This window comes from Dama dama, chromosome 1, assembly GCF_033118175.1.
Source record: "Dama dama isolate Ldn47 chromosome 1, ASM3311817v1, whole genome shotgun sequence".
NCBI classification, from domain to species: domain Eukaryota; kingdom Metazoa; phylum Chordata; class Mammalia; order Artiodactyla; family Cervidae; genus Dama; species Dama dama.
This window is the reverse complement of record NC_083681.1, coordinates 29,244,426-29,269,684: the sequence shown is the minus strand read 5'-3', so window position 1 is coordinate 29,269,684 and position 25,259 is coordinate 29,244,426. Positions and strand designations below refer to the sequence as shown.

At 52.7% G+C, this 25,259-nt stretch overlaps 1 protein-coding gene across 1 annotated transcript in view; it reads left to right on the top strand.

Moving 5' to 3' along the window:
* The first annotated feature begins 676 nt into the window (after positions 1 to 676).
* DSCAML1 (DS cell adhesion molecule like 1) overlaps positions 677 to 25,259 on the top strand; it is a 356,255-nt gene continuing 331,672 nt past the window's right edge. Inside the window, exons 1-3 of the mRNA XM_061129091.1 lie at positions 677 to 853; positions 17,860 to 18,177; positions 22,035 to 22,181. Coding sequence (XP_060985074.1) covers positions 808 to 853; positions 17,860 to 18,177; positions 22,035 to 22,181 — 511 coding nt within the window. The 5' untranslated portion in view covers positions 677 to 807. The remainder of the gene's footprint in view (positions 854 to 17,859; positions 18,178 to 22,034; positions 22,182 to 25,259) is intronic.

Below are 25,259 nucleotides of genomic sequence, written 5' to 3'. Positions count from 1 at the left end.
GGGACAAAGCTGTGGGGTAGTGGAGATAGAGGAAGATAAAGGAGGAAGATACAGGAGATACAGCTGACATGAAAACTATTCATTGCAAATAATGTCTGAGTAATCACAATGTGCGTGGTTGGAGGAATATTCCCAGAGTGCTGGGGTGTCTGCGCTCACCTGGGGCTTCCCACGAGGCAGGCTTGCAGAGGGAACTAGGGGTTGGAAGGGCATGCAGTTTTCAGCTCTGAGATGGGCAGTCACCCGGGGCGGCACCAAAGGGTCTGGCTTTTACTCCCAGGCTCCCCTACCCAGGTGGTAAACTGAGTCGTAAGGAAGCACGAAGCCTTGGCCCCAGGTGACCCGGCCGGGGAGACCCGGGGCGCCCTTGGCCCGAGCAGGGCGGGCTCTTACTTAGAACACGTATGGCACACGCCTGTGCGCGACCGCAGGCTGGGAGCCGGTGGGTGGCAGAGACCCCTCGCCTCTCAGACGGCGAACCCTGGTCCGGGTCGTGGGGTCCGGGCCCTCGCCCCTGTGCCCGGGCTTGTGGGACTGGGTGGGGGGCGTCTGGGCTCGGGCTCGCGCGGCGCTCCCCAGCGGGGTGCCGCGGGGGGGCGGGGAGAGCGGCCGCCTAGCCCAGCCCCGCGGATGACAGGAGCGAGGGAGCCGAGGAGGGAGGAGCCGCCGCCGCCGAGCGCTGGGCTGAGGAGCGGAGAGAGCGGGGCGCGGAGTGCGGGCGGCTGGGAGCGCGCTGAGCGGGGGAGAGGCGCTGCCGCACGGCCGGCCACAGGACCACCTCCCCGGAGAATAGGGCCTCTTTATGGCATGTGGCTGGTAACTTTCCTCCTGCTCCTGGACTCTTTACACAAAGGTGAGACCCGCGCGGGCTGCAGGGCGGCGGAGGCGGCGGGGCTGGGGTGCGCGAGGCTGGCGGCGAGGCGGGGTGCCCGGCGGTGGGTGGGAGGCCTCCAGGTATTCGGGGGGGGGGGGGGGGGACGCACCCCGGCGACCGGCCCCGGTGGGTTGCACCCGGGGCGGGGCAGGCACCCGGAGAGCAGCCAGGTGAGAGTCCGCCCTGGACCGCTTGGCCAGCCACCCGCGCCTGCCGTTTTGGGGGCGCGCCCGGCGGGGTGATGGTGAGAGAGCCCCTCATCTCCCCGCTCCTTGCTGGGCCGCTGTTCTGCCCGGACCCCTCCCCCAGTCCCTTGCCCGCCGCCTGCGGCTGGGTGGCGCTGGGACCCCGGGGTGCCCTCCGAGTCGAGAGGTCCTCGGGCCGTGACTGTTCACCTGGAAGTCCTGGTGGAACCGGGCCGCGGTTTACTTCCCCTCTGCCGCCGCGCGCCCCTCCGCCGCCCCAGACCCCCTGCACCGCACCGCATGGCGCTTATCCTTGCCCTGGCTGGATACAGAGCGAGGAGAGCAAGGGGTCCCGAGACGGGGTCCCTTGGATACCAAGTTTCTTCTCCAAACCTAGAGGTCGCCTTCTCCCAGCCCCATCTCACCCCCCACCCCTGCCCCAGGGCACTAGCCTCGGCTTCTTCGTTAAGCTACCTGGCCACCTCGGGCAGCGCGCCCCAAGGTGCGAGATTCTACGCTTCGGCGCCTGGTCAGCCGACCTGGGACAAATCTTGGGGTTGGGGGGGGGGGCGTGTCGCTTTCCCCGGAGAGAAGGCGTTGCTAGGGGTGGGTCCAGGTGTCCGGCGTGTCCAGACCTGCTGCTGGGGCGCTGCGCACCCGATCCTCCAGGCGGCCGGGGTTGGAAGTGGTCACACATCTTCGACCAGAGCCACCTGGGCACCAAGTAGGCATCAGGCCGTCCCCGGCACTCGGACTTCCAGGCGTTCGCGGAGGACGTGCCCCCAGGCGCGCGGATGGCGGGAGAGGAGGCGGCCGAACTCCGCGCCCTTGCGTGGTGGAGCACACACGCTCGCTCTTCCGAGCTCAGCTTTACCTGTTCAGCCCTCCAACTTTTCTCCTCCGCGCCCTGGGGGACGGCCTCTCCCCCACTTTGCCCAGGCGGCTGCCCTGGCCCCCCTGCAACTCTTGACCCCTAGGCGATGGGGGAAGGGCAATCCAGCCCAGGGCTGGCGCTCCTAGAGGGGTCTCTAGTCCTTCGTTGCCCGCTCCCCAGGGGTCTGGAGTCTGCAACCTGCGGGAACTGACTGCAATATCTTGTGGCTTTGGGGGAGAAAGGTGACCCTTATCTTATTTGTAAACACCGCCGGATCAAAGCCAGATTGAAGGCCGAGATGCTGCTGAGGTTTGCCTGGAGACCGGGTTGCGGGGCGAGGGGCAGCCTCTGAACCATGGACAAAGTAGTTGAGTTTCTCTGACCCAGTGGGGTCCACGGGGTGACACACCAAGGCTGGTCTAGATTGATTAACCCCTTGCCCCCTGCACAGCATCCTCTCACATCACCTCAATGGAGTCAGAAGCCCGCCTCTGGTTCAACCGCGCCCCCCACCCCCCAGCCTCCCTCTCCCCAGGCTCTTCCTGCCTCCCTCCGCCCCGCAGGCCGGCTCGGCTCGCAGCTTTAATTACATTAATATTAAAAATACATAAGGTGAGGAGCAGCAGCTTTCTCTCTCTCTCTCTCGGTCTCTCTCCATCCGCCACCCCTTTCCGTTTTGTCAGACGAGAAAGCACAGGCCGGAGCCGCTACCACACTCTTGGCCAGCGATCCACACGCGCCCCCGGGCCCCCGCCCCTTCTGGAGACCTCTTCCCCAGTAGCCCATCCGCGGGAGGCGAGGCCCTTAGCGAATACCTGATGGACTCTCCCCTCCCCCCTTCAGAAGGCGGGCATTAATAAATGAAGCCCAAGCTATTTGATAGGGAAGGGGCAGATGGGGGTGGGGGTGGAGAAAGGCCCAGGAGGCGGCAGGACAGCCCGAGGGGCAAAATCTTTTCCCAGCGGAGAAGGAAGTCGCTCTGGCCTTGGGCCTGTGGGAGGCTGGAGGTGCCAGGTGAGGCGACACCTAAGTGGCCTTTGGGTCTGCACAGCCCCGGGTGCCCCTGCCATTCAGAGGCTCCAGCGTCTGTGTTGGGCGCCAGGGCGACTTGCCAGACAGGCCTTTCTTTTCCTTCGTGCCTTAATTGGATCTTGGGTGCCAGGCTGGTCCCGGGGGCCTGTTCTGCTTGGGGTGGCATGGTGGTGGGGGTGGCGGAGGCGGCTGGGGGAGATGTTGACGTGGTGAGAGCAGCGAAGATGGGGTTTGGTGTATTTTTCTATCCCGTTGCCAGTCACCCCCGCGGCACCAAGGAAAATGTAAATGTGAATGTTCGAGCCTGTTACAGAAAACAATATCCTCTTGCAATAATTTGTACGTCCATCTGTGAGGAGCGGGAGGAGGCAGAGAGAGAGAGGAGAAAACAAGATGAGATGAAGCGTCCTCTGGATGGAATTAAGCAGTTATTGAATGTGTTTTAAGCTTCTGTTATTTCCATTCCCCTCAAAATACCTTTTTTTTTTTTTTTTTTGATGAAGCCTGAGCTTCAGACTGATTCCTCAGAACTAAAGTGGGAAGGTGTTTTAATAATCGGTTATCAAGTCTCCAATAACTACCTTATTATTGCCAAACGCATCCAGGTTTGGGCAGCCAGATGAACCCCAGTGAGGCTCTCTCCGTTGTTCCATCCAGCGTGCCAGCATCTGTGTTGCCTGCATTTGCATTTTTACTGTGCAAAAGAACAAGCTTCCCCGGCACTAAAATTCCTGTTTTCTAAAAGCCAAAATAATGGGTTGCATTGATTTTTTTCATTTCCCACCCCAACCTCTTGGATGGGGACTCATGGTTCCTCTCTCTTGAGAAGACCAAATTAAAAGGCTTCGTCAAACCATTAAGAAAAATCTCTAACACTCTGTTCAGAGTCTAATTAAAGGGGGGGGGGGCGGCGGGCGCTTAGTGAGTGTGTTTTTAAATTCTCGACCTGGCAAACACAACTTCGGGGAAGCAGGTGAAGGACCCGTGAGCATTGGGGAGAGGGTAGGTAGGCAGAGAAGCCCTGGGTGCCTGGATAACATGGGAGAATGGGGTTGTCATGATGCCTGACAAACCTTTCAGATGTTTCGTATTTCTGGGCATCAAAGTCAGCTGCCTTGAATGTATTTCTGCAGCAGACTGGGGAGCTCAATTAGAAACAAAAAGCAAGTAAGCAGTTGACCCAAAGGCAGCGCTTAAGTTGAGCAGATCCCAGGAGACTGGCTGAAGAGGCTTATTTTTCTCAGATTGAGGAATGAAGAGGAGGTGGGCAAGCAAATGGCAGCAGGGGTGGGGGTTGGCCCAGCGATGCTTTGTTAAAGAAGCAAACCCATCCCCACCAACAGGCTGGCTAGGAGTGTACAGACACAGGGTAACTCTGTTGGCTTTTAACAGAGGGGTGCAGACCTCGTGGCCCCCTTACCTTCTCCTGGTCTTCAGAGATTCCATCCTTGTGACTTGCTTGGTCCCCTGCTCAGCCTGATGAAGGATGATTTTATTTATGGATGAGTTGAAGGGAGGGTAGATGTTCAGAGAGCTTTTTTTTTTTTTTTTTCCAGGGGAATGGGTACCAGGCTGGGAGAGATTCTCCCCTCCCACATGATCCTGGAGGAGGTGTTTCTTGGGGGCACTGGAAGCAGTCAAGAAGAAAAGCCCCCCGCTTCCCAAATGCTTTCTCAGGCCCTAGCTCAGGCCCAGCCATTCTAGCTGGCACCCAGGTGCCTGAATGGGGTGAGCCACAGGCAGCAGACGTGGCAGGGTGCCAGGGACCCAAGGGCAGGCCCTGGATTTGCATGTAATTTGCATACAGATTTGCATGCTCACCTAGCCAGGCCAGGAGCCTTGGGTAGCATCTTGATAGCATCTTGATCTCGGCCTCAGTAGCAGCCAGGCAGTGACTTCTTTCCTTGGGTGGAGTGGGGGTGGGACAAGGGTGTGGAGGAGGAGGGTGTTTTCAGGGGTGCTTCTTTCTTCCGAGTTTTAGCCCCCCAGGGGTTTAGCACTGAGTCCTCCTCCTGGCAAGGCAGACCCTCGAGCTTGCAACAGGGATGGAATGTGTGACGGTGGCAGAGATGCCTGAAGGCGGACCAGACTTGGGGTGTGGGTTGTCCCACCTGTGCTGCAGAAAGGAGAGAGGGGCACACCAGCCATGGGGATCCAGGGCCAACATTCGCCTTCTGGTGTGTGCACCCTCAGGTCGGAGGCGGCTTAGGGCTGTGGTCAGCAGGTGGAGAAGCTGCAGCTGATGGGAAGGGGATATCAAGTGAGACAAAATGCCCTGTCACCCTCTTGGTTTGTCAGTGTCCAGTCTGGGAGGGGGTTGTGGCCTCTGAGAGGAAGAGGCCTCAGCTGCTGCTTCTCCCATCGTTAAGGTGCCTTCTATCACATGCAGTGGTTGGAGCAGGGGGCAGTAGGAAGACAGGTGCTGTGGTCAGAGAACTGATGGATAAAGAGCTGGGAGTAATGCTTGAAGAGCCAACAGTTTGGGGCAACTGCTGTGCTCCTTCCCAGAGAGCCAGCTGGGATGTCCGCGGTGGGAAAGCCACCTCGAGAATGATTTTGTCTGCACTTCCAGGGCCCTGGGCAAATCTCACCCTGGCAGGTGCAGCTCCAAGGGCTCCCAGAGTGCTTTTCTGCACATCTAATGATCTGGGAGGGGCTTCCCAGGTGTCTCAATGGTAAAGAATGCGCCTGCCAATGCAGGAGATGTGGGTTCTCTTCCTGGGTTGGGAAGATCCCCTGGAGGAGGAGATGGCAACCCACTCCAGTATTCTTGCCTGGAGAATCCCATGAACAGAGGGGCCTGGCAAGCTGCGGTCATGGGGTTGCAAAGAGTCAGACGCTGGCAGTGATCTGGGAGGGCTCTGGTCCCGCAGACATTTCTGAAGAAGGTGGGGGTGGAGCCCTAAGATGTGGGGTGCAACCCTAGGTTGTTGGGTGGAGCCTAAGGGTATGGCTGGAGGGAGAGAAGGCCAATGGACAGAGCTTCAAGTTCCCCTCCCTTAATTCTTCCAACCAGAGCATTTTGTATATTAGAATTGTAAAGACAAATGAGATTGCAACTTAATGGTGCAGTGGATATTCTGAATCAAGGCAAACTCTTCATTCACGTCCTGGTTCTGCCCTTAATAGGGGACATTAGGTCTCTCTGAGCCTCACTTTCTCCAGCTCTGAAATGGGACTAAAGGGGATGATGTATACAGCATACCTAGAATATAACTGGTTTTCAATAAACCTTAGACCTCTTCTTTTTTCCTGCACTACTCTCACCCCCACCCCACCACAGCCACTATTTAGTCACTAAGTCGAGTCTGACTCTTCTGGAGCCCGCCAGGCTCCACTGTCCATGAGATTTCCCACGTAAGAATACTGGAGTGGGTTGCCATTTCCTTCTCCAGGGGATCTGGGGATCTTCCCCACCCAGGGATCAAACCCACATCTCCTGCTGGATTATCGGGTTCTGTCAGTTGTACGAATGAGCCACAGTTTTGGCCAAGCCAGCTGACTGAGACTTTGTAGCAGTAAGAAGACTGAACGGTGGCCCCAGCAGGGAACATCACAGCTTCCTTCTGTCATCTGTCAGTTGGGTAGCCGGCAGGATCCATCCTCAGCCAGGTAGCTGGGGCCATGGAGGCACCTGGGTTTCCCTGGGAGAGGGGTGTCCAGCACACTCCCATTCCGCAGCCAGTTGCTGGTGGCAGCTGTGGCAAAGGTGAGGGCAGAGGTGGTTTCCAGATTTGGATTTGAGGGTGAGGCAAAGGCCAGTCTCATCCTTGCCTGAGGAAGGCTGGAGTTGGCTGGTAAATCTCGACTGTGATTGGACAGAGTGAGAACTAGCCTGGATTTAATGCCATAAGCCTGTGTGAATGTGCTGCTCAGGGTGAGCCCCCCACACACCTGGATGGATTGCTGTGTCTTTCCCTGCCAGGCTGCATTTCGCTGTTTTCCAGGTAGTTTCATGTAGAGAGAACACTCCTGACAGCCCTAGACCTTGGGGATCCCCAGACCACTTCTCTCTCCATAACCCAGCCAGTCACAGGGAAGCAGCCAATGACCCAGAGGTCAAGTGCTGCTCATGGCAGGTTGTGGCCCGTGGGTTCTGTGAGTGGGGGGTGGTGCTGTGGCACAGCCGGCGTGCCCTGTTTAACAGATGTTGGTCCCGCGCTACTTTACCGTGAATAGCACTAGCCTTGGGCACCACCCCTGCCATTCAGCTGCTCTCCCCGCATCCGTTCAGCCACCTCCTGCCCCACTTCCCCATGCCCTTGCTCTCCTTGATGCTTGTGTTGACGGTTTCCAAGGTCACCATCTTCATTAAGAACAGTTATCCAAAGGCTAGTTGCATCTCCATTAAACTCTGTGTGTGTCCATGAAGAAGCATTATTCATGACCAAGGAAATTAAGCTCAGCTTGATTTAGGCACGTTGCCTAATAGTTCATGTGCCTCTACTTCCTAATCTGTAAAATGGGTAAAATAATCCCAGTCCTGATCATCCCCCGGGGTTGGTTGTTATTGCCTGGTCACAAGAAGGATGAAAGCCATACAATTATATAGTGTGTGACAATGCCCTGTAAGATGAAGGGGGCCACATATAAACACACATGTGTGAAAAACCCACAGCAGACCAGTTTTAGCCTTATAAATGCTCTGCTGAAACGTGAGGTGTAATTACTGTCATCTCATCATATAGGAACAGTGAAGGTCTCACAGCTGTGTGTGGCTGTCTCCCCCTTCCTGGGTCCCCCATGTATGGAGAATTTTCTACCCTTTTCATCAGTGAGGGGAACAGCCAATGAGACCCAGCAGGGCTGGCAACTATCTTCATGGAGCAGACTTGGCAGATTCCCTGTGGACCCAGTGCCCGGGGCGGGGTGTGGAAGGAGCTTACCTCTGCTCCATCCCTGGGCGCTTAGATGTCTGTTTACTCCATAGTCCTCTGGACGTTCCCTTGAGGGTATTTTTCCTGCTGGGAGTCCACACTTTGTGTGGTAAGGGCAGTAGGCACAGGGTCCCATCATGTGTGACCTTGTTTGAGGTCATGGCAATTACTGGAATCCAGGCCCTGAGCTGACTCATTGGAAAAGACTGATGCTGGGAAAGATTTAGGGCAGGAGGAGAAAGGGGTAACAGAGGATGAGATGGTTGGATGGCATCACTGACTCAATGGACATGAGTTTGAGCAAACTCTGGGAGATGGTGGACTGGGCCTGGTGTGCTGCTGTCCATGGGGTCACAAAGCGTCGGATACAACTGAGCGACTGGACAGCATCAGGCCCTGAGAACGCAGCGGAGTCAGGGTCACGGTCACCTTGTATCTGGTATCTGGAGTGGCCTCCCAGAGCCATGGGTGAGGAGAAGGACGGGGGACCTGCTTTGAAGGTGTGACTGCCGTAGGTCCAAGTCTTCAAGGTTGGAAGTCACATTCAGGGACACTGAATTCATGCCCTCATCAGCTGCCTGATCCCCTCTGTGCTTTCCTCCCAGTGGTGTTCTTCCTCTGCTCCAGCATGCCCAGTCACAGGAAACTCCTTCCTTTCAAGGCACCCCATTCCCCACCAGACACCTCTGACCATCCAGAGCTCACCCTTGTGATTAGCCGGTTCTATCTTGGTCCTGACCTCCTACTCACTGACCGCTGTTCCTACCTTTTAGGCCACGTGGAGGCAGGATCCATGGACCCTCTTCTGCTTGGTGACACTGACCGTCGGTACACAGATGTCCCGCCCACCTGAGCCCTCTCCTCTAGGCAGCCGAGCAGCGGCCCTGGCCCCTCTAATGCTCGCTCCTGTGCTGTGGCTTCCTTTCTCCATGATGCCCTCCATGCCTGGGTTGCTGGAGCAGCCAGAACTGCACGATCGGTGGGGACAGGGCTTGGGTCCCAGCCAGGACGCTGGCCAGCTGTGTACCTGGAAGTGTGTGACTCTCTAGGCCTCACTCTCCCCATCTGTAAATGGAGGAGATTGGACAAAATAATCTCTTAAGTCCCTCCAGCGTGAACAATCTAAATCTAGGAATCTCTGGGGACAACTGTGCTGTCTGAGCTGACTCCCGGGAAAGACCTTTCTGGCCATAAGGGGCCTTCTTTTGACAGGCCCTGTCTGGGAGGGGCTGGAAGATTAGAGTCTGTTTGACTGTCAGCTGTTGCTCATAACTCCTCCTGGAGCTGATGGTGAGGGGCCTTATAGGTTGAAGGATCTTTACTGGATCTCAGAGGTTTCTGATTGCTGGTTATAGGACCTATGTTTGTGCTAAGAATCCTAAGGGAGAAAGAAAAAACCCCATGTTTCTGATGGACAGAGGTGGCCACTTGGGCCCTGGGGCATTGCTTCTCATCGGGGTGGTACTGCTTTCTTAGGACTGTTTGGAAGTTGGGGGAGATACTTTGGGGTTGTTATAGTGATGAGGGTAGGGAATACATAGTGGGGGATAGGGAGGGATAATTAGGGATGAAATGTCTGATGCCTGGGGCAGTCCCAAATAATTCAGAATTGTCATCCCCCAAATGGCTGTCTTTCATCAGAAAACCCCCATGTAAGGATGGTCACATCTTGGAGACATTCTGAGAGTAGAATGCAGTGCTCCCGTTGAGAAACACAGCCAGTATAAGGTAGTTCGAAATGCCGCTCTGCCAGCCCTGGCTGTGCTACTGAGGAAATTACTTGATCTCTCAATGATCCTGTTGTCTCAGCTGTAAAATGGGGTCTTGGGCAGTAGCTCCATTAGAGGTTGCTTGTAGCAATTAAATGCACCACAATGCAAGGAAGGGGCTTCTGACAGTGCCTGGCACACAATAAATGCTAAAAAAAAAAAAAAGCAATGGTGACCATGATGATGGTGAGGATAGATATGAAGCAGGTATGCCAAGTTTGGGGACAGAAAGTATATGACTTGGTCCCAGCTGCACCATCCTGTCCCAGAAAAGTATCAATGCTCGGATTATGTCTGGAGAGACTGGCCCTTCTCCGCCTCAGGGTCTAGGCTCAGGTTGTCTCCAAGGTGTGAATACAGCATGGGGGGTTTTCTGATGGCGGGCCAGACCTTGTCTCCCTGGTCCTTACCTCAGTTTTGGATAGACATGGTGGTTGAGCTGAGGCCCTGCTGGTTGGTCCTCTCTGAGATCTGTTTTTTCCAACTATGGAACAAGAACAGAATAAAGACAAATGATATATCTCTTTTATGAAAACCTTTGTGTGGAGATGTAGCGGAGTAATCAGCCTTGCAAATTAATCCAAGAAACCTCACGCGGCCACATCTGCATTAAAACAACAGCTCTGTGTGAGGTGGGGGGAGTTGTGGTTGATGTGGGTATGACAATGGTCTGTCTGTTGATCACACCATTGTTATTTTATTAACTTGATTGCCAAATTAAAGAAATTAATGCAGTGCTAAGGTCCTGTCAACCAAGCCCAGGAGAACAGTCTGTTGTTGGGAGAGTGGGTTGAAATCCAGTATGGCAGATCTATTCTTCTCTATGGAACATCATTGTGAGTGTAGACAGAGGACCACTTGCCTCAGAAATGGAGTTCCCTGGCCCTTTACCAGATGTGGTGGATCTGTTGTGCATGTATCTAAGGATGTGGATGTGTAACAAGCTCTCCAGGTGGTTCTGACGCATAATAATGTTGGAGATAACTGTCTGAAGTTGTCATCGTCATCATCATTGTTGGTGAGAGGTAAGTATTTGCTGAGGGATATTTATTCCATAAGTACTTCCTGTCTGCTCACTCTCATGATAATACTTACAACAGCAATGAATACTTACGAGGTTACCTATACCACTTACATATACCGGAAGGTGCTGTATATATTAACTCGTCTTATTCTAACAACCCCTGAAGTAGATGTGGTCACCCCCATTTTATAGATGAGAAAACCAAGGTGCAGAGAGAGGTGAGGTCATCTTGCTTGAGGTTACACTGCTGGTAAGGGGGAAGAGCAAAGGGCATCAGAGTCTGGGCGTTTAACCTCCGTGCTACGTGCCTGGTGCTATGCTCGGCCCAGGGGACAGTGGTGACCAAGACAGCTCACAGTCCTGCAGGCAAGCCCTGCCCGCCCCTCCTCCCCCTGCTTCTGTCCAGCCCCACTGCCTGTGCCCAGGTCTGGATACCCCTTGGGGGTGCTTGTCCGTCTCTGGGGGTGGGCAGTGGCAGGTGGCAGGGGCCCCAGCATTGGCAGATGCTCCTGGATGAAATATGCAGTGAAAGAGATGGGTAAATATTGTAAAGGAAGAGAAAAAAAATAACTCACTTCTCCCGGTGGAGGTGGTGAGGCGTTAATATGTCAGTCTCCTCGGGTTGTCATTTACGATGTCTGGAGACGATGACATGGGGACCGATAAGTGTGCAGGAGGAAGCCTCAGTTGGCCAGACACCTCCATCCCAAGTCAGGCAGGTGGGGCGGGGGCCCCTGGGTGTCGACAGCGTGGGTGTCGACAGCGTGGGTGTCGAGTTTCCTTCGCGAAACTAATCCCAATGGCCAGACAGCACAGGACAAGTTGATACAATGGATATTTAGGTTTCAGGGGTGACCCTGGGGCAGCCCAAATGCCTGGGGGCGATTTCTGGTTTAAAAATATTGCTGTGCTATTTCTACACTTCTAATCTCCCAGCCATTTGGAGCCTGTTTTATGAAACGCGGCATCGGGGTGGTGCTCAATGTTAACCGGCGGAGAAGATTAAATGGGTTTAAGTCTGAGCGTCTGTCACATCACAACCAAGCCCATAACTTCCATTTTCTATTAAAAATCCATTTCCCCCTTTGACCAGAAGAAGCTTTGCTGTTGATCTGATCTCTCTCTCTTTATTTATGAAGTGTTTCCCCCTCCTCTCGTTCTCTCTGTAAATCTGCCTGGTTTTGTCTGCAGAGGAAAGAAAGAGCTGGGGGAGATGGCTGAGATTTAAGGGGAAAGTCGGAGTTTCCTGTCCAAGGATTTGCTTTCCAAATTGGAACCGGCTTGCAGAGGAGAAATGAAAGAGAATTCTCATAAGGCCTCAAACTTTGAACTCTTCAGCGTCATGTTGGAAAAAATCTCAGGCTTGGGAGCCGGGCAGACCTTGACTGAGGGTTGGCTTGGTGGCCACCTGGCTCTACCATCTTTTTCCTCACTTGTAGGATGAGACCTGGGTTTTCCAGGTGGCTCAGTGGTAAAGAACCCGCCTGCCAGTGCATGAGATGGGGATTCGATCCCTGGGTCAGGAAGAGCCCCTGGAGGAGGAAGTGGCAACCTGCTCCAGGATTCTTGCCTGGGAAATCCCATGGACAGAGGAACCTGGCGGGCTCCAGTCTTGGGGTTGCAAAGAGTTGGACATGATTGAGTGACAGTGCACACAGGAGATGAGACCCACAGGGCCCACCCTGCACCTCTGCAAGGGGGTTCCGTGAGAAAGTGCCCCTGAAGCACACAGTAGGCACCCGGTCAGTGTTAGTCTCCTTTAGAGAACTCTGTACCATCAGCCGGAGGGAGCCTTCAGGGGAGTAGGTGTACAGCCAAAATGAAATTAGACAAAGGGCTGTGAGCCCTTCTGCAGACTCTGCCCTGGGTAGTGGGTTAACCCTTTCCTGCTCCTGTCTCCTCTGGATGCTCCTGAATGGTGTGGGGGGGCGGTGGGGCGGGAATGTTCTCTGGCGTTTGTTGCTTTTCACCACACCTAGGGTCCTGTTGAGCACATGGCTGGTGCTGGGTAAAGACCTCCTGAAGGAGTAAGTGTTTCCTGGCCCCGAGTCAGGAAGGACCTGGGAGAGGAGAGTGTTGGAGGGCGCAGGAGTCACCCGCAAATGCAGAGCTGCAGAGGGGAGCTGGGCCCTGGCCACCCTTTGCTGTATTTTTCATCTCCATGGTCTTCTCGGAGAATCTCTGGGACTCGAAGCTAATAACAATCCCATCCCTCCTAGTCCTGCATCCTCATTATGCAGAACCATTACTTTCACATTCTGTCTTACCTGGAGGACAGGTAAGATGGTACAGTCCTCCCCCTTTTGTGAATGAGGACATGGAGGCTCAGAAAGGCTAAGTGGTTTACCTGAGGTCACACAGCACTTCAGGAATGAGCCCCAGGAGTGAAGACTTGTCTCAGGTCTCCGACTATTGTCCCATACTTCTGTGCTCCCCAGAGCTGGCTGGGGCTCCGTCACTGCTCTGAAGATTCAAACAGGAGCCTCAGAAGGAGGGAAACCCACCACCATCCAATCCTCTCCAGACTCCGTGAGGTGGGGTCAAGGCCCCCGGGCCCTCGCTACTCCCCTTCCCATGGCTGGTGACTGAGTGTGCTCATTGCTGCCGTAGCTGCTCACTGTGCCTGCCACCATCTGGGCACGTGGTGGAGACTTGAGGGAGTTCGTGCCTCAGTTTCCCCGTTATAGATTTGCTTACTCCTTTCTCTTGGCAGATGGGGTGAGGCTGAATTAATGATTATTTAAGGGCTTCTGCATTCCGGGCTGACAGGTGCCTTGTGATGGTAAAATATGAACCTGAAGTAAGTGCAAAATGCTATTGTTTTACACCTGAGGGTGATGCTTCATAATGGCAATGCACTGTCAGAGTAGTAAGCAGAAATGAATGGTTTGTCTAATCCTCCCCAGCTCCCCCAGACTCGGACGACAGCGGCTCACATCCCAGGGTGGGAGAAATATGAAGCTACTCACCTTTTGCTATCAATCTGCTGTTTCTTCAGCCCTGACAGGTGGCTGGACAATCCCAGTCCATTCATCAACTACATCTACCCATTTGTAGTTCCTGAGAACCCCCACGTCCTTGGCTCTGGCAGGATCCAAGGCCCAGAGGGCAGGAAGGCTGTTGCTATTGTGGCTGATGGTCCTTCCAGAAGCCTGGAGCCAAGGGAAGCCTGGGCCAAGGGTTGTCTCTGCAGGCGGGGCGGGGGGGCGGGGAGTGGATTTCCAGTCAGGAGAGGAGAAGACTAGGAATGTGTATTTAGGGTAGGTTTGGGAGGGAAGAAAGGATGGGGAGGGATACCCAACCTGGAAAACCAGATTCTGTGGCTTGATTCCTCTTATCTTCAGCATGTTTCATACAATAGAGCAGTTTCATTCCCAGGCTCTGAAGTCAGGCAAAGTTGGGTCCCAGCCCACCTCCAACACTTACACTCTGGGTTACACTGGGTGAGTTAGTTAACTTCTCAGAGTCTTAATTTCCTGGGAATTGTGGCTGGGAATTTCCTGGGAATGCTTCTCAGGTGGCACAGTGGTAAAGAATCCACCTGCCAATGCAGGAGATGCAGGTTTGACCCCTGGGTGGGGAGGATCCCCTAGAGAAGGGAATGGCAACTCCCTCCAGTGTTCTAGCCTTGGAAATCCCATGGACAGAGGAGACTGGCAGGCTACAGTTCATGTGGTCACAAAGAGTCGGACACTACTTAGCAACTAAACAATATCGGTGGGAATTATAACATCACCTAGAGAGTCATGAGGTTAAGTGAGAGAACACCTATAACGGATCTAGCACCCAGCCTGGCCTACAGTTAGTGAAATCCGTGGTTGCTAGTATTATTGCAGTTGGTCTTATCACTGAGGGCTGCATCATACAGCTCCTTAAATATTTTCTTACCCGGCCCCTTGAGTCAGACAGTTCCCGAGTTCCTCTCTGTCAGAGCTCTTTCTCAACTTCCTAAGTCCATTTGTCAGGCATAATGTAGAGTCTTTCTGTTTCTTGATGGATTTTGGCTTCCAAAATCCATAAAGCTGCCACGGTGAGTGTGTCTGATTAACTAGGTTGTCTCAGGAAGTACCCAGCACCCCAGAGTAATGTTCCTGCTCCCACAGGCTGAGCGTTGTCTCAAGTGTTGAGTCTGACAGGGGCCCCGCTCCCAGGGTGCATGTGCAGAGGTGTAAATCTTGTTTGTGGTCAGCTGAATAGGGAAGTTGGTGGCCAGGTGGTGGTATTTTTTTCAGGATGGTATAAGCCCCCTCTTTACTGTTGCGCTCGTTACCATCATCTGAGGGTTAAGAAATCAGACTCTGGACTCACTCAGATTGCCTGCATCTGGAGCCCTTGGTTACCAGTCGTGTGGTCTTGGGAAAGTCGCTTTGATCTCTCAGTGCCTTAGTTTCTTCATCTGTGAACTGGAATAATGATAGTATCTCCCTCATAGGGTTGTTGGGAGGATGAAAAGAGGTCATACAAGTAAAGGGCTTAAAACAGGGCCTGGCAGGAAGAAGAAGCTTAATGAATAATTGTTGATTGAATGTCAGTAAAGAAACCTTTGGAAGGTGAGCAGGCTCCTGGGAATCTGGGGAGAGTGGATAGGAGAAGAAACTTCCTAAGCCTTAGCCCGCTTATTTGTGAATGGTATGGTTTCATGGCCTTGGAGAACACCCAGGCCCCTGTGAACTGGACAGGCTTCTGAGGGTCCCTTTCCTCTTCCACAGAGCAGACTTGCTCAGCCACCACCCCCAGGACTGTTACAGTGGAGGCAGTGTGAGGATGTGGGTAGGAAAGCTGTGCTTCCCAATTCCCCCCCTCATCCCTTTGCTCCCCTGTAGCCAATAAGGGTGCAGTGCTGAGTGGGGACAGCAAATGCATTTGCTGCTAAGAGGATGCCCCTGACACCGCAGCAAGGAGCCCAGGGATGTGTTTTCCAGCTCTGCTGCTAATGGCTTCATCACGGCTTTTTATGAGCTGATGTGAATTGCTCTGACCAATGAGCCTTAATGGCCTTCCTCAACGAGCTGCCCGGTATATTCTCCCTGGAGGCTCAGCTCAGAGTTAAGCTGAGAATATTAATATGGTCTGGATGCAGGCCCTCCCCCTCCTGATAAAGTTGTGGAAATTGAGGTCAAGTTGGGTCCCCTGCAACGTTCTTTAAACAAGCAGCAGAATCGTTTGTTTGCTCCTTGATCTTCCTGGTAGAGAGGGAGTGGCTTCCAGCTGGAGACCTGGGACCAGGCCCCTCTTCCTCTGGGTTTGCCTCCACCTGCTGAGAGGTGACCCTTCCTAAGGAGGCAGGCTCCTTGGTAGGTAGGGAAGATCCTGATTCCATCATGTGGGGCTGTTTCCATAAGGGCAGGCAAGACCGAGGTCCCGTGCTGGGCTGAGAGTTGCAGAGAGCTGTCCTCCTTGTCAGGTGGCCTTGACATTGTCAGGGAGCTGCTGTCGTGAGCATGTCCACCTGTGTGATCGAGTGTTAGAATGGCGATATGTCAGAGACTCATGGGGTCTTTGCAGTCTCATGGATCCTCCCTCCATTTTATGAGTGAAGGAATGGATGGTCAGAGAGGGGAAGGGAATTCCATAGTCGGTCAGTGTCAGGGATGGTTTTAGAACCTGAGGAGAGCAGTGATGTCTCTTGTTCCTGAGTTTGGATGGATCTACTCATGGTGCCACCAGTCCTCATCCCATCCCTTGGGACAAAACATTTTCCAAATTGATCTCTCGAGGGGAAAGACGGCTCCCAGGGTCTTCTGCAGCCTTCTCTCGTCTGGGGCAGCATCCCACTTTGTGAGCCCTTCCTCTTAGAGCATGGTCTCAGACCTTTTACCTTTTGGCTCTGGTGGGTTAGAAAGCGTGCTAAGATCCTATTTAGAGCACTGCGTTCAGATTCCGATCCTGTAGCTTATTAGCTGTGTCTTCTCAGGCACATCATGTAACTATGCTTAACCTCCAAAAGGGAAGGATAAAAAAGAGGCCATATGTTTTACCAAAAGTTTTACTTTATTTTAGGTTTGAAGGATTTGTTAACAAAAGAAACCACTCATTACATACAAATACTCAATTTCAATATTTAATAGAGAATTATTTAACTTAATTTCAATATACAATCATTAAAAGAAAAGAGAAAGAGAAACAACAGAGAAGAGGAACAGCGCATACAGGCTTCCCTGGTGGCTCAGTGTTAAAGAACCCACCTGCAACGCAGGAGACACAGGTTCCATCCCTGGGTCAGAAGATTCCCCGGGAGAAGGAAACGGCCACACACTCTAGTATTCTTGCCTGGGAAATCCCATAGACAGAGGAGCCTGGTGGGCTGTAGTCCATGAGGTCGCAAAGAGTCAACATGATTTAGCAGCTAAGCAGCAATGACAGCAACAGCACATACACCACCCATCAGGCCGACCGACATTCAGACTTCAGCAGCCTGCTGGGACGTCCCAAGGAACAGCAGTCTGGAGTCCCAGTTAGGAAAGGGTCCTGGGAAATGCGTCCACTGCACAGGTGAGACTGCAAATTGCCGTTTGGGGGAGTTCCTGCTTATAATCCTGGGCCACAAACTGATATCATCACTTTGCGCAAAGATGCAGCTCTGGTTTTCCTTTAACCTTTTTACAATACTGTTTGTTTCCCATTATGAGTCATAAGATTTTGTTAGACCCCAAGGGGTTGGCCTGCCTTCCAAGTGCTCAAGATTTCCAAGACCCACACCATTTCTTATCTAAAATGTTGCCTGACTAGTCGTGTTTCCAGGCAGGTCAGAGGCCTGCTCTCCTCCTTCTGAAGCCTGAACAAGACTTCCTCCATTTTAATTTCTCTAACACCATGCCATCCCCTCTCAGGATTATAAAGATGGACTGGGGGGCCGGGTGTGAACATCTTTGCGTCTAATAGGTGCTCAGTAAACATCCCTTATCTAAGCAGTGTCAGTGTGTCTCTCATACTATGGATGCCTAGGAGTGGACTACAGCTTTGGACCTGGCTTGGTGTGGAGAAGGAGCTGTGTCAACCTTTTGCCATTTCTGTGCTAGGCTGGAAGCATCTGCAGGGTGGGAACTCTTTTACTCATCCTTACCAATGCCTGGTGTAGAGTCAGTGCTCAACAGTGCTTATTGAATGGCCGGTGCTCCAACGTCCTATGAGTGAGTGCGGGAGTTGCGGGTTGTGGACCCTGAGAGTATCCTTAGCTTCACTAACCACCCTCTCTCCTCTCCCCCCGTCTCCCCTCCCCTGCAGCCCGCCCTGAAGATGCTGGCACCAGCCTCTACTTTGTGAATGACTCCTTGCAGCAGGTGACCTTCTCCAGCTCCGTGGGGGTGGTGGTGCCCTGCCCGGCCGCGGGCTCCCCCAGCGCGGCCCTTCGATGGTACCTGGCCACGGGGGACGACATCTACGACGTGCCGCACATCCGGCACGTCCACGCCAACGGGACGCTGCAGCTCTACCCCTTCTCCCCCTCCGCTTTCAATAGCTTTATCCACGACAATGACTACTTCTGCACCGCGGAGAACGCTGCCGGCAAGATCCGGAGCCCCAACATCCGCGTCAAAGCAGGTAAGCGACCAGACACGGGCTCCCCTACAGGGCAGGAATGGGGAGCAGGCAGCGCCCATTCTGAGGACGAGTGCAACACGGAAGAAGGCAGCCCTTCAAGGAGGGTTGTGTTGTTTAGCTCTGCCACTTCTTGTGTGTTCTTAAGGCTTCCTACGTGGCTCAGTGATAAAGAATCCGCTTGCAGTGCGGGAGCCACAGGAGACACGGGTTTGATCCCTGGGTCTGGAAGATCCCCTGGAGGAGGAAATGACAGCCCACTCCAGTTATTCTTGCCTGGAGAATCCCATGGACACAGGAGTCTGGCGGGCTACAGACCATGGCATTGCAAAGAGTCAGAAGTGACTGAGCAACCGAGTACTATGTGTCCTTAGGCAGAGAACACACCTTTCTGAGCCTCAGCGTCCTCATCTGCAAAGCTGATACAAGCATCTACCCATTCAGCACTATGCGTGATGGTTCAATGCGATAACGCCTGTTTAAATTAAGTCATGTGTTCATTTTAGTACTTGATTCATGAAAAACATTCAGTGACTTTCTGTTTTTTTTTTTTTTTAAAAACCCCATTATTGAAATAGAATATATATAAAGAAATGTACATAAGTATATAGATTGATGAATTTTCACAAAGTTTAATATCCAGATGAAGGTATCAGCATTTCAGAGGCCTGTTCATGCTTTTTTTCAGTCACTCCACCCTTTGGGGAAACCACTGTCCTGACTTCTAACAAGATAGATGTTTGCTATTGCTGAACTTTATCTGAACGGAGTCCCATAGTACACATTCTCCTGAGTCTTTTGCCCACTGTTGTTTGTAGGGTTTAGCCCTACTGCTATGCAAAGTTACTGGCTCATTTTCATTGCCATGGTGTCTCGTCTGACCATCCTGCACTTTATTTATCCATCCCACTGTTGATGGACATCTGGGTATAAGGCATCTCGTGAGGACAGACATTCAGGTAAAATCCATGATGGAAAACTCTTAGCAGTGAAGGATTTTGGTCTTGGGAAGAGTTGATGGAGGCAAGGAAGTGAGGGCTTTTCAACTGGTCTCTTTACAGAAACTACAAAGCTTCATTTCTCTTTGTTAGGTCTGGAGACAAGACAGTGGCTTAGATCAGCCAGTCTTTACCAGGATGTCACGATATGCTGCTGTGTTCTAGTCCATTGTGCAGTATGCCTGAAATATTAATAAAACACTGAGGTTTGGGGAATGATTTTCTTAAGCATTTTGGGTGGAAGAAGACAGGTAGTGTTCTAGCTAGCCCACTGTGATGGCACCCAGCCTTGGGTGCACCATCTTTCCTGGTGATTGTTTTGGGCAGAGGAGAGTGGTTTCCAGGGAAGCCTCCCGGACCTGCCTGCCTATGATGGATCCTGCTCTGACTTTCTGGCCTAGCAAAGAGTCGGCCCCTCAAGGAAAGTTGTTTTGTTCTTGGGAATCTTAGCAACTTACCTTAGGTGCAGAACACAGCTTTCTGAGCCTCAGTTGCCTCATCTGCAAAGCTGATTGCCAGTACCTACCCCATTCATCACTGTGTGATGGTCCAGTGAGATAATGCTCAGTTGCATTAAGGTCCTTCTGCCTTACGGCCGCCTTTCACATGTACAAGGTTCCAAGTAGTAGGGAATGGGTGTATATAGGGGGTGAGCTGGGTTGACAGTTTTTAATTAAAAAGCTGATCTTTAGCCCATTGGTCTTCCCAAGTCGCTGAGTGGTAAAGAATCTGCCTGCCAATGCAGGAGATGTAAAAGATGCAGGTTCGATCCCTGGATTGGGAAGATGATCCCCTGGAGGAGGAAATGGTAGCCCACACCAGTATTCTTGCCTGGAAAATTCCATGGACAGAGGAGCCTGGCGGGCTACAGTCCATGAGGCCATAAAGAGTCAGATACGACTAAGCGACTGAGCATGGACTTCATCCTGCTGGTTTGCTTAGAGGGAGAGTCTGAGCTCTCAGCACCCCAGGGCAATGCTTAGCTCTCTCCTCTGGGGCTCCACATGGACCCTCTCTTTGGGAGCAGCACTCTTCCCCTGAGAGGACCCAGGTGCTAGACTGGGAGCCCCGAGGCCATGGTTTGGAGGCCAGTTCTGGCCTCCGCAGCCTGGAGGATTGAGCTAAGGGCAAGCGATGCCGTATTCCTATTACCTGCATGTTACTGGGTTAGGTGTCAGTCTGGTGTTTCTTACAGTGAGGTGACTAAGACAAAGGTTAAGCCACTTGCCCAAGGCCACCTCGCCAGTTGACCCCAGAGGTGTAGCTATAATGACAAACAGCACTGCTTTAGTATTTTCCATGTGCCAGGCCTGCTCCATACTGCTACTATTGTTTCCTCTTATGAACGAGGAAACTGAGGCTTCAGAATGTTCATTGGCTCTTGTCCAGGGTTACAGCGCTGCTCAGAGGAGGAGGCAGGGGCGGCTTGTTTGATGCTGCTAGCCGAGGGCCTCTGCTGGCCCTGAGGGACTGTCCCAGCCCTTTCCCCTCTCCTCCCTCTCTTTAGTCTCCTCTGTGCTCTCCTCGCATCTTCAGACTGTGCCACGTCCAGCCCACAGAAGGGCGGGGAGACCACAGCCCCACAGAGCTGGGGGTGCCTCCCTCCATGCCTCCCTCCTCCATCTCAACTGTGCATCTTCCCATCACAGCCACGACACCAGGAGGGAAAGAATAAAGGCCAGGAGACGACTGGACGGGGCTGGCCTGATGGGAAGCACAGCCAATTAAGAAGCTCTTGATGAAGCCAGAGGGGCTGCAGGTGCACAGCCAGAGGGGTTGCCGGGCCCTGAGCATCACCCTGGCAACCGTGGCAGGGAGAGCAGGAGGGCATGCTGCCCAGGTGCCTGCTGAGGGACAAGGTCGGGAGGCAGTGGGGCTCTTGCTACACCAGCTCTGGTTGGCAGAGAAGAGATGGAAGAATGGAGAAGGGCCCTGGGGAGAAGCCAAGCAGGGGAGGATCAGAGAGAGACAGAGGTGGGCCCCTCAGCTCTACCCCAAGGCTGGTCCAGCCTACCCAGGGGCCCGGACAGGCAGAGCGTCTGCAGGTGACAGTGCTCCAGAAACCAGCCCTGGGGCTGAGGCAGGAGGCCCCCACTTTGAAGCAGGGGTCGTCTGGAGGCAGGACCAGGATTGGAGGTCCGGCTGTAGATGGTGTCAGGTCAGGAGAGAGAGCAGCAAGGGTGCTTCGTTTGGGAGAATCTTGGCGATTGCCCTTGTCGCTGGCGTTCCGCATTTTCAGAGATCTTCACTGTTTCAAATATTCTCACTCATTGTTCTTGTAAACCCCTGAGCCCTGCAGAAAGTTCTGTATGTCAACTACATTTTCCCAGGCTGCCTTTCACTTTGAAGTGGCATACAAAAATATCTATTGTTAGATCTTGTCTCATGGTTTTTGTTTTGGCAAGTGATGGTCACCGTGCCCCAAACCGTTACCACCCTGGGCCCAGGAATAATGTAGGAAATTGAGTGTGGTTTCCTTAGAGGCATTCTGGTACTTTTCCTTATAAAGCACACATCCCCTTATTGAAATGATCTCATTGCAGGGTGGAGGTGCTGCCCTCCAGGCCTGTACCACTAATGCACTTTGTTAAAACTCACCAAAACTGGAAGGGCTAGAAGGTGGACTTACAGTCTTGTAGAGGGAGACTGGATCTTTCTGAGGAAGAGTGGGGAGTGGAGGAGGTTGCTGGACAAGGCAGGAATGAGTTCCCTGGCAGGAACTTTTGGGTGGGCCAGGTGGGATGTGGGAGAAGTGATGGCGGGTGAGGCCTGGGGTGCTGAGAAGTGGCTTCTCGGGCTCCCCACCAGGTCCCAGCCCAGCCTGTGACACCCTCTTCTTTCTGCCCTGCAATCTGTCTGCAGTTTTCAGGGAACCCTACACCGTCCGGGTGGAGGATCAAAGGTCGATGCGTGGTAGCGTGGCCGTCTTCAAGTGCCTCATCCCCTCTTCAGTACAGGAATATGTTAGCGTTGTGTCCTGGGAGAAAGACACAGTCGCCATCATCCCAGGTAAGAAAGGACCGTGGCACTGCACAGGCGGGGGCATGGGGGTGGGGTGCAAAATCAGAGGGGCCGAGCTGGTGGCTGAGCTCACCCGGCTCTTGAGGTTGGTTCTGGTGAGCAGTTTTTATTGTTCTGGTGATGCTTCGGCAAAAAAGTGTCTTCAGTCTTGGCTTGATGTGTCTCCGTGTGAGGTACTGAAAACCCACGTGCCAGCGGCCTGCGTGCGCGAAGGTCCCATCAGACACAGGCTGGTCCTGCTCCCCCGAAGGAGTGGGCTCACCTTCTTTCCTGACCACTTTGATGGGTCTATGATGGCCCATGGCCTTAGGGATGGGAGGCAAGGCTGAAAGACCTTACCTATGAAAGACTGTGGGGAGAGGAGGGATGAGAAGCTGGTACATGGTCCATGTTCCCGGGATTCTCGGGGGACCAGACTTGAGTGAGCATGTGTGTGGGACTCCTATTTCACGAGCTGCCTAGACATCCCTTCAGAATTCCAGCTGTCCTCATGCTGTGCCAGGAGTTGGAAAAAGAGCTTAATACCATGTTGTAGGGTCTCTTTATTAGAGGCACTGTGATTGTAGTCCTTTCATTGCTGGTTCCTTTTCCCTCTGCAGAGTTGTCCCTTCCATAGGAAAACAGGTCTGGAAACCCCAAGAGAGGACCTCAGATCCTCAGAATACCTCCAGACCTCCAGTTACAAAACCATGGGGTTTTTCCATCGCTCCAGCATTTCTCCCTGCATTGCTGTACATTGCAGAGGCCCTGCCACTTTTTTCTTCCTTTCTGCATCAAAGGCCTTGGTTTTCCTTTCTGTAAAATGGAGGCACTTGGCCAGTTTGCTCACTGAGTGCCCCTCCAGCACTGATGGCCCGTTGCTGGGGTATAGGAAATAGTTCTAGTTGCTTGAGTTCTGCAGGTTAGTTGGAGAAGACAGACTTCTGTTCATGACACCTGTAGAGTGGGGGTTCCTAATCTTGCTACACAGCTGAAGTCCAGGGGAGCTCTTTGAAAAAACACCAGTGCCTGGGCCCCATCCCAAATCAGAATCTCTAGGTGTAGAACCTGGACATGAGCAGTTTTAAACCTTCTTCTCCTAGTATGGCTCCAAGGTGGAGCTGGGAGACCAGCTTCAGCATCTTGACAGCCAAGGTGGTGTGATACGTTTTAGAGACATTAATTTTTATTTTGCTTTTGGAACTTTTTCCTGCTCTCAGTCCCAAGCCGATGGCCAGGCCATTGTATCTCCTGGGTCTCAGAGCTTGTACAGGAATCAGAAACTACTTGACGATACCTGCTCTTCCTGCCTTTTGTAAAACCTAAGTGAACAGCAAAGATTAGGATGGGTGTTCTGGCTGGGGAGGAGAGCCTCTGAGGGCAGTGAACAAGCAGGAGACAAACGGATGCCAGAGGCAGGGTGGTGCTGTGGGCTGCTCAGTGGGTATGGCTGGAGGAAGTGATCAGACTTCATAGGGTCTGCTGAGGGTGGCTCCATGGGGTCTGGGACTGAGGACAGGGCTCTTACATTCAAATGAGGCCACAGCCTGTGGCCCAGAATGATCATGCAGGCAGGGACAACAGGCTGGTGAGGACCAGAAAGACCCTGGACCTTGGTGCCTCCTGGGGGGAAGCCCCAGTAAGGATGGAGATTGAATGTCTGTCTCTCCAGCAGAGTCACATGGAAAGATGATTTAAAGAATGTAAAGAAAAGTGGTATTTTCTTATAGAACTGAATTTATAGACCAAGAATTAAATTCATTAAAATAATAATGATAATTTTTGAGTGTTTACTATATGCCAAGCACTGGGCTAAGAAACTTTTATATCTGACCTCATTTTATCCACAAAAAGTCTGTAAGTGTATCTTTTTTTCCCTTCACTTTTCTGAAGAGGAAACTGAGGCTCCAAGAAGTAAAGAGACTTTGGGTCACATATCTTATCATGCAGAGGGCAGGGCTGAACCCAGGGCTGTTTTTTTTGCCTGTGCCCTGAACCCCACATGGACCTGGCACCCATACAAATGTATCCAAGAAGAGTTACTCTGAGTACAACAGAGGTTTGTGTGCTGTAGACAAGGGGGACCCTGGCCTCAAGAAGGTGAAAAAGTCAGTGCTGGTATTTGGGAAAGGTTCATAGAACTGAGTCAAGTGTAATGACTAAGAGCCCAGAATCTAGGATCAGACTGCCAGGGCTTGAAAACTCAACCCTCTGGGTAACTTTTACCTCCATGGCGACTCATTTTCCCCAATGATAATAGAATGGGGGTGGTGATTGAGCTACTTCACAGGGATCAAGTAAGAATGAAACTAGTTCATGTGTCAGATGTTTCAAACCCTGCCTGCCACACTCTGAGGAGGGGCTGGGACTGTGATGATAATGATAAGGGGACGAGAGCGTTCTCCTCTTTGTCCCACTGTTTGCTGTTGTGGCGCGTGTATTTCTGTGTATCAGGGTCTGTGTACCCTCCCAGACTGTTTCCCAAGGGTGGAACCTGGGTTGTTTTCGTGCTCACACCCCTCTGGCTCCTAACACACCACCTTGTACCATAGGACAAATGCTCACCAAATGTCCCGTGGATATGTGAATGGATGATTGGAAGAGTTCTGAAAGAATGTGGGAACTGTGTGCACAGAGGCATTGCGATAGGCTGAGCGTGGGGGGCATGAGGTGGTTAGAAGCTCATCTCAGACAAGAGAGACGAAGGTTAACCTGGGTCCTGTGTGGGAGCTGGAGGCAGTGAGCTTCCCCCAGGCTCACTGCTGCTGGTGCTTCAGGGCTGTCTTTGATGTCAAGTCTGGGCTGGTGGCCCCAATGGGCATAATTATCAGGGAAGTGGGCTAGACGCTAATCTGCTGGGCTCTGGTACACATTGGTTCTATAGACCTCTTCCTTGCCTTGAGCCTCAGAGAATTTTCCTCCCCTGCCCATTCTTCAACTCCATCCAGCATCATTCTAGATCCTCTGTAGCTACGTTTTAGATCCAGGGATGGACTTCCCAAAGCACATGAAGCCAATTATAACAGCCTCACAGAGGAATTCATGAGAACCAGAAGGAGTAGAGTTTTGCATCCTCCAGGCTCTGTA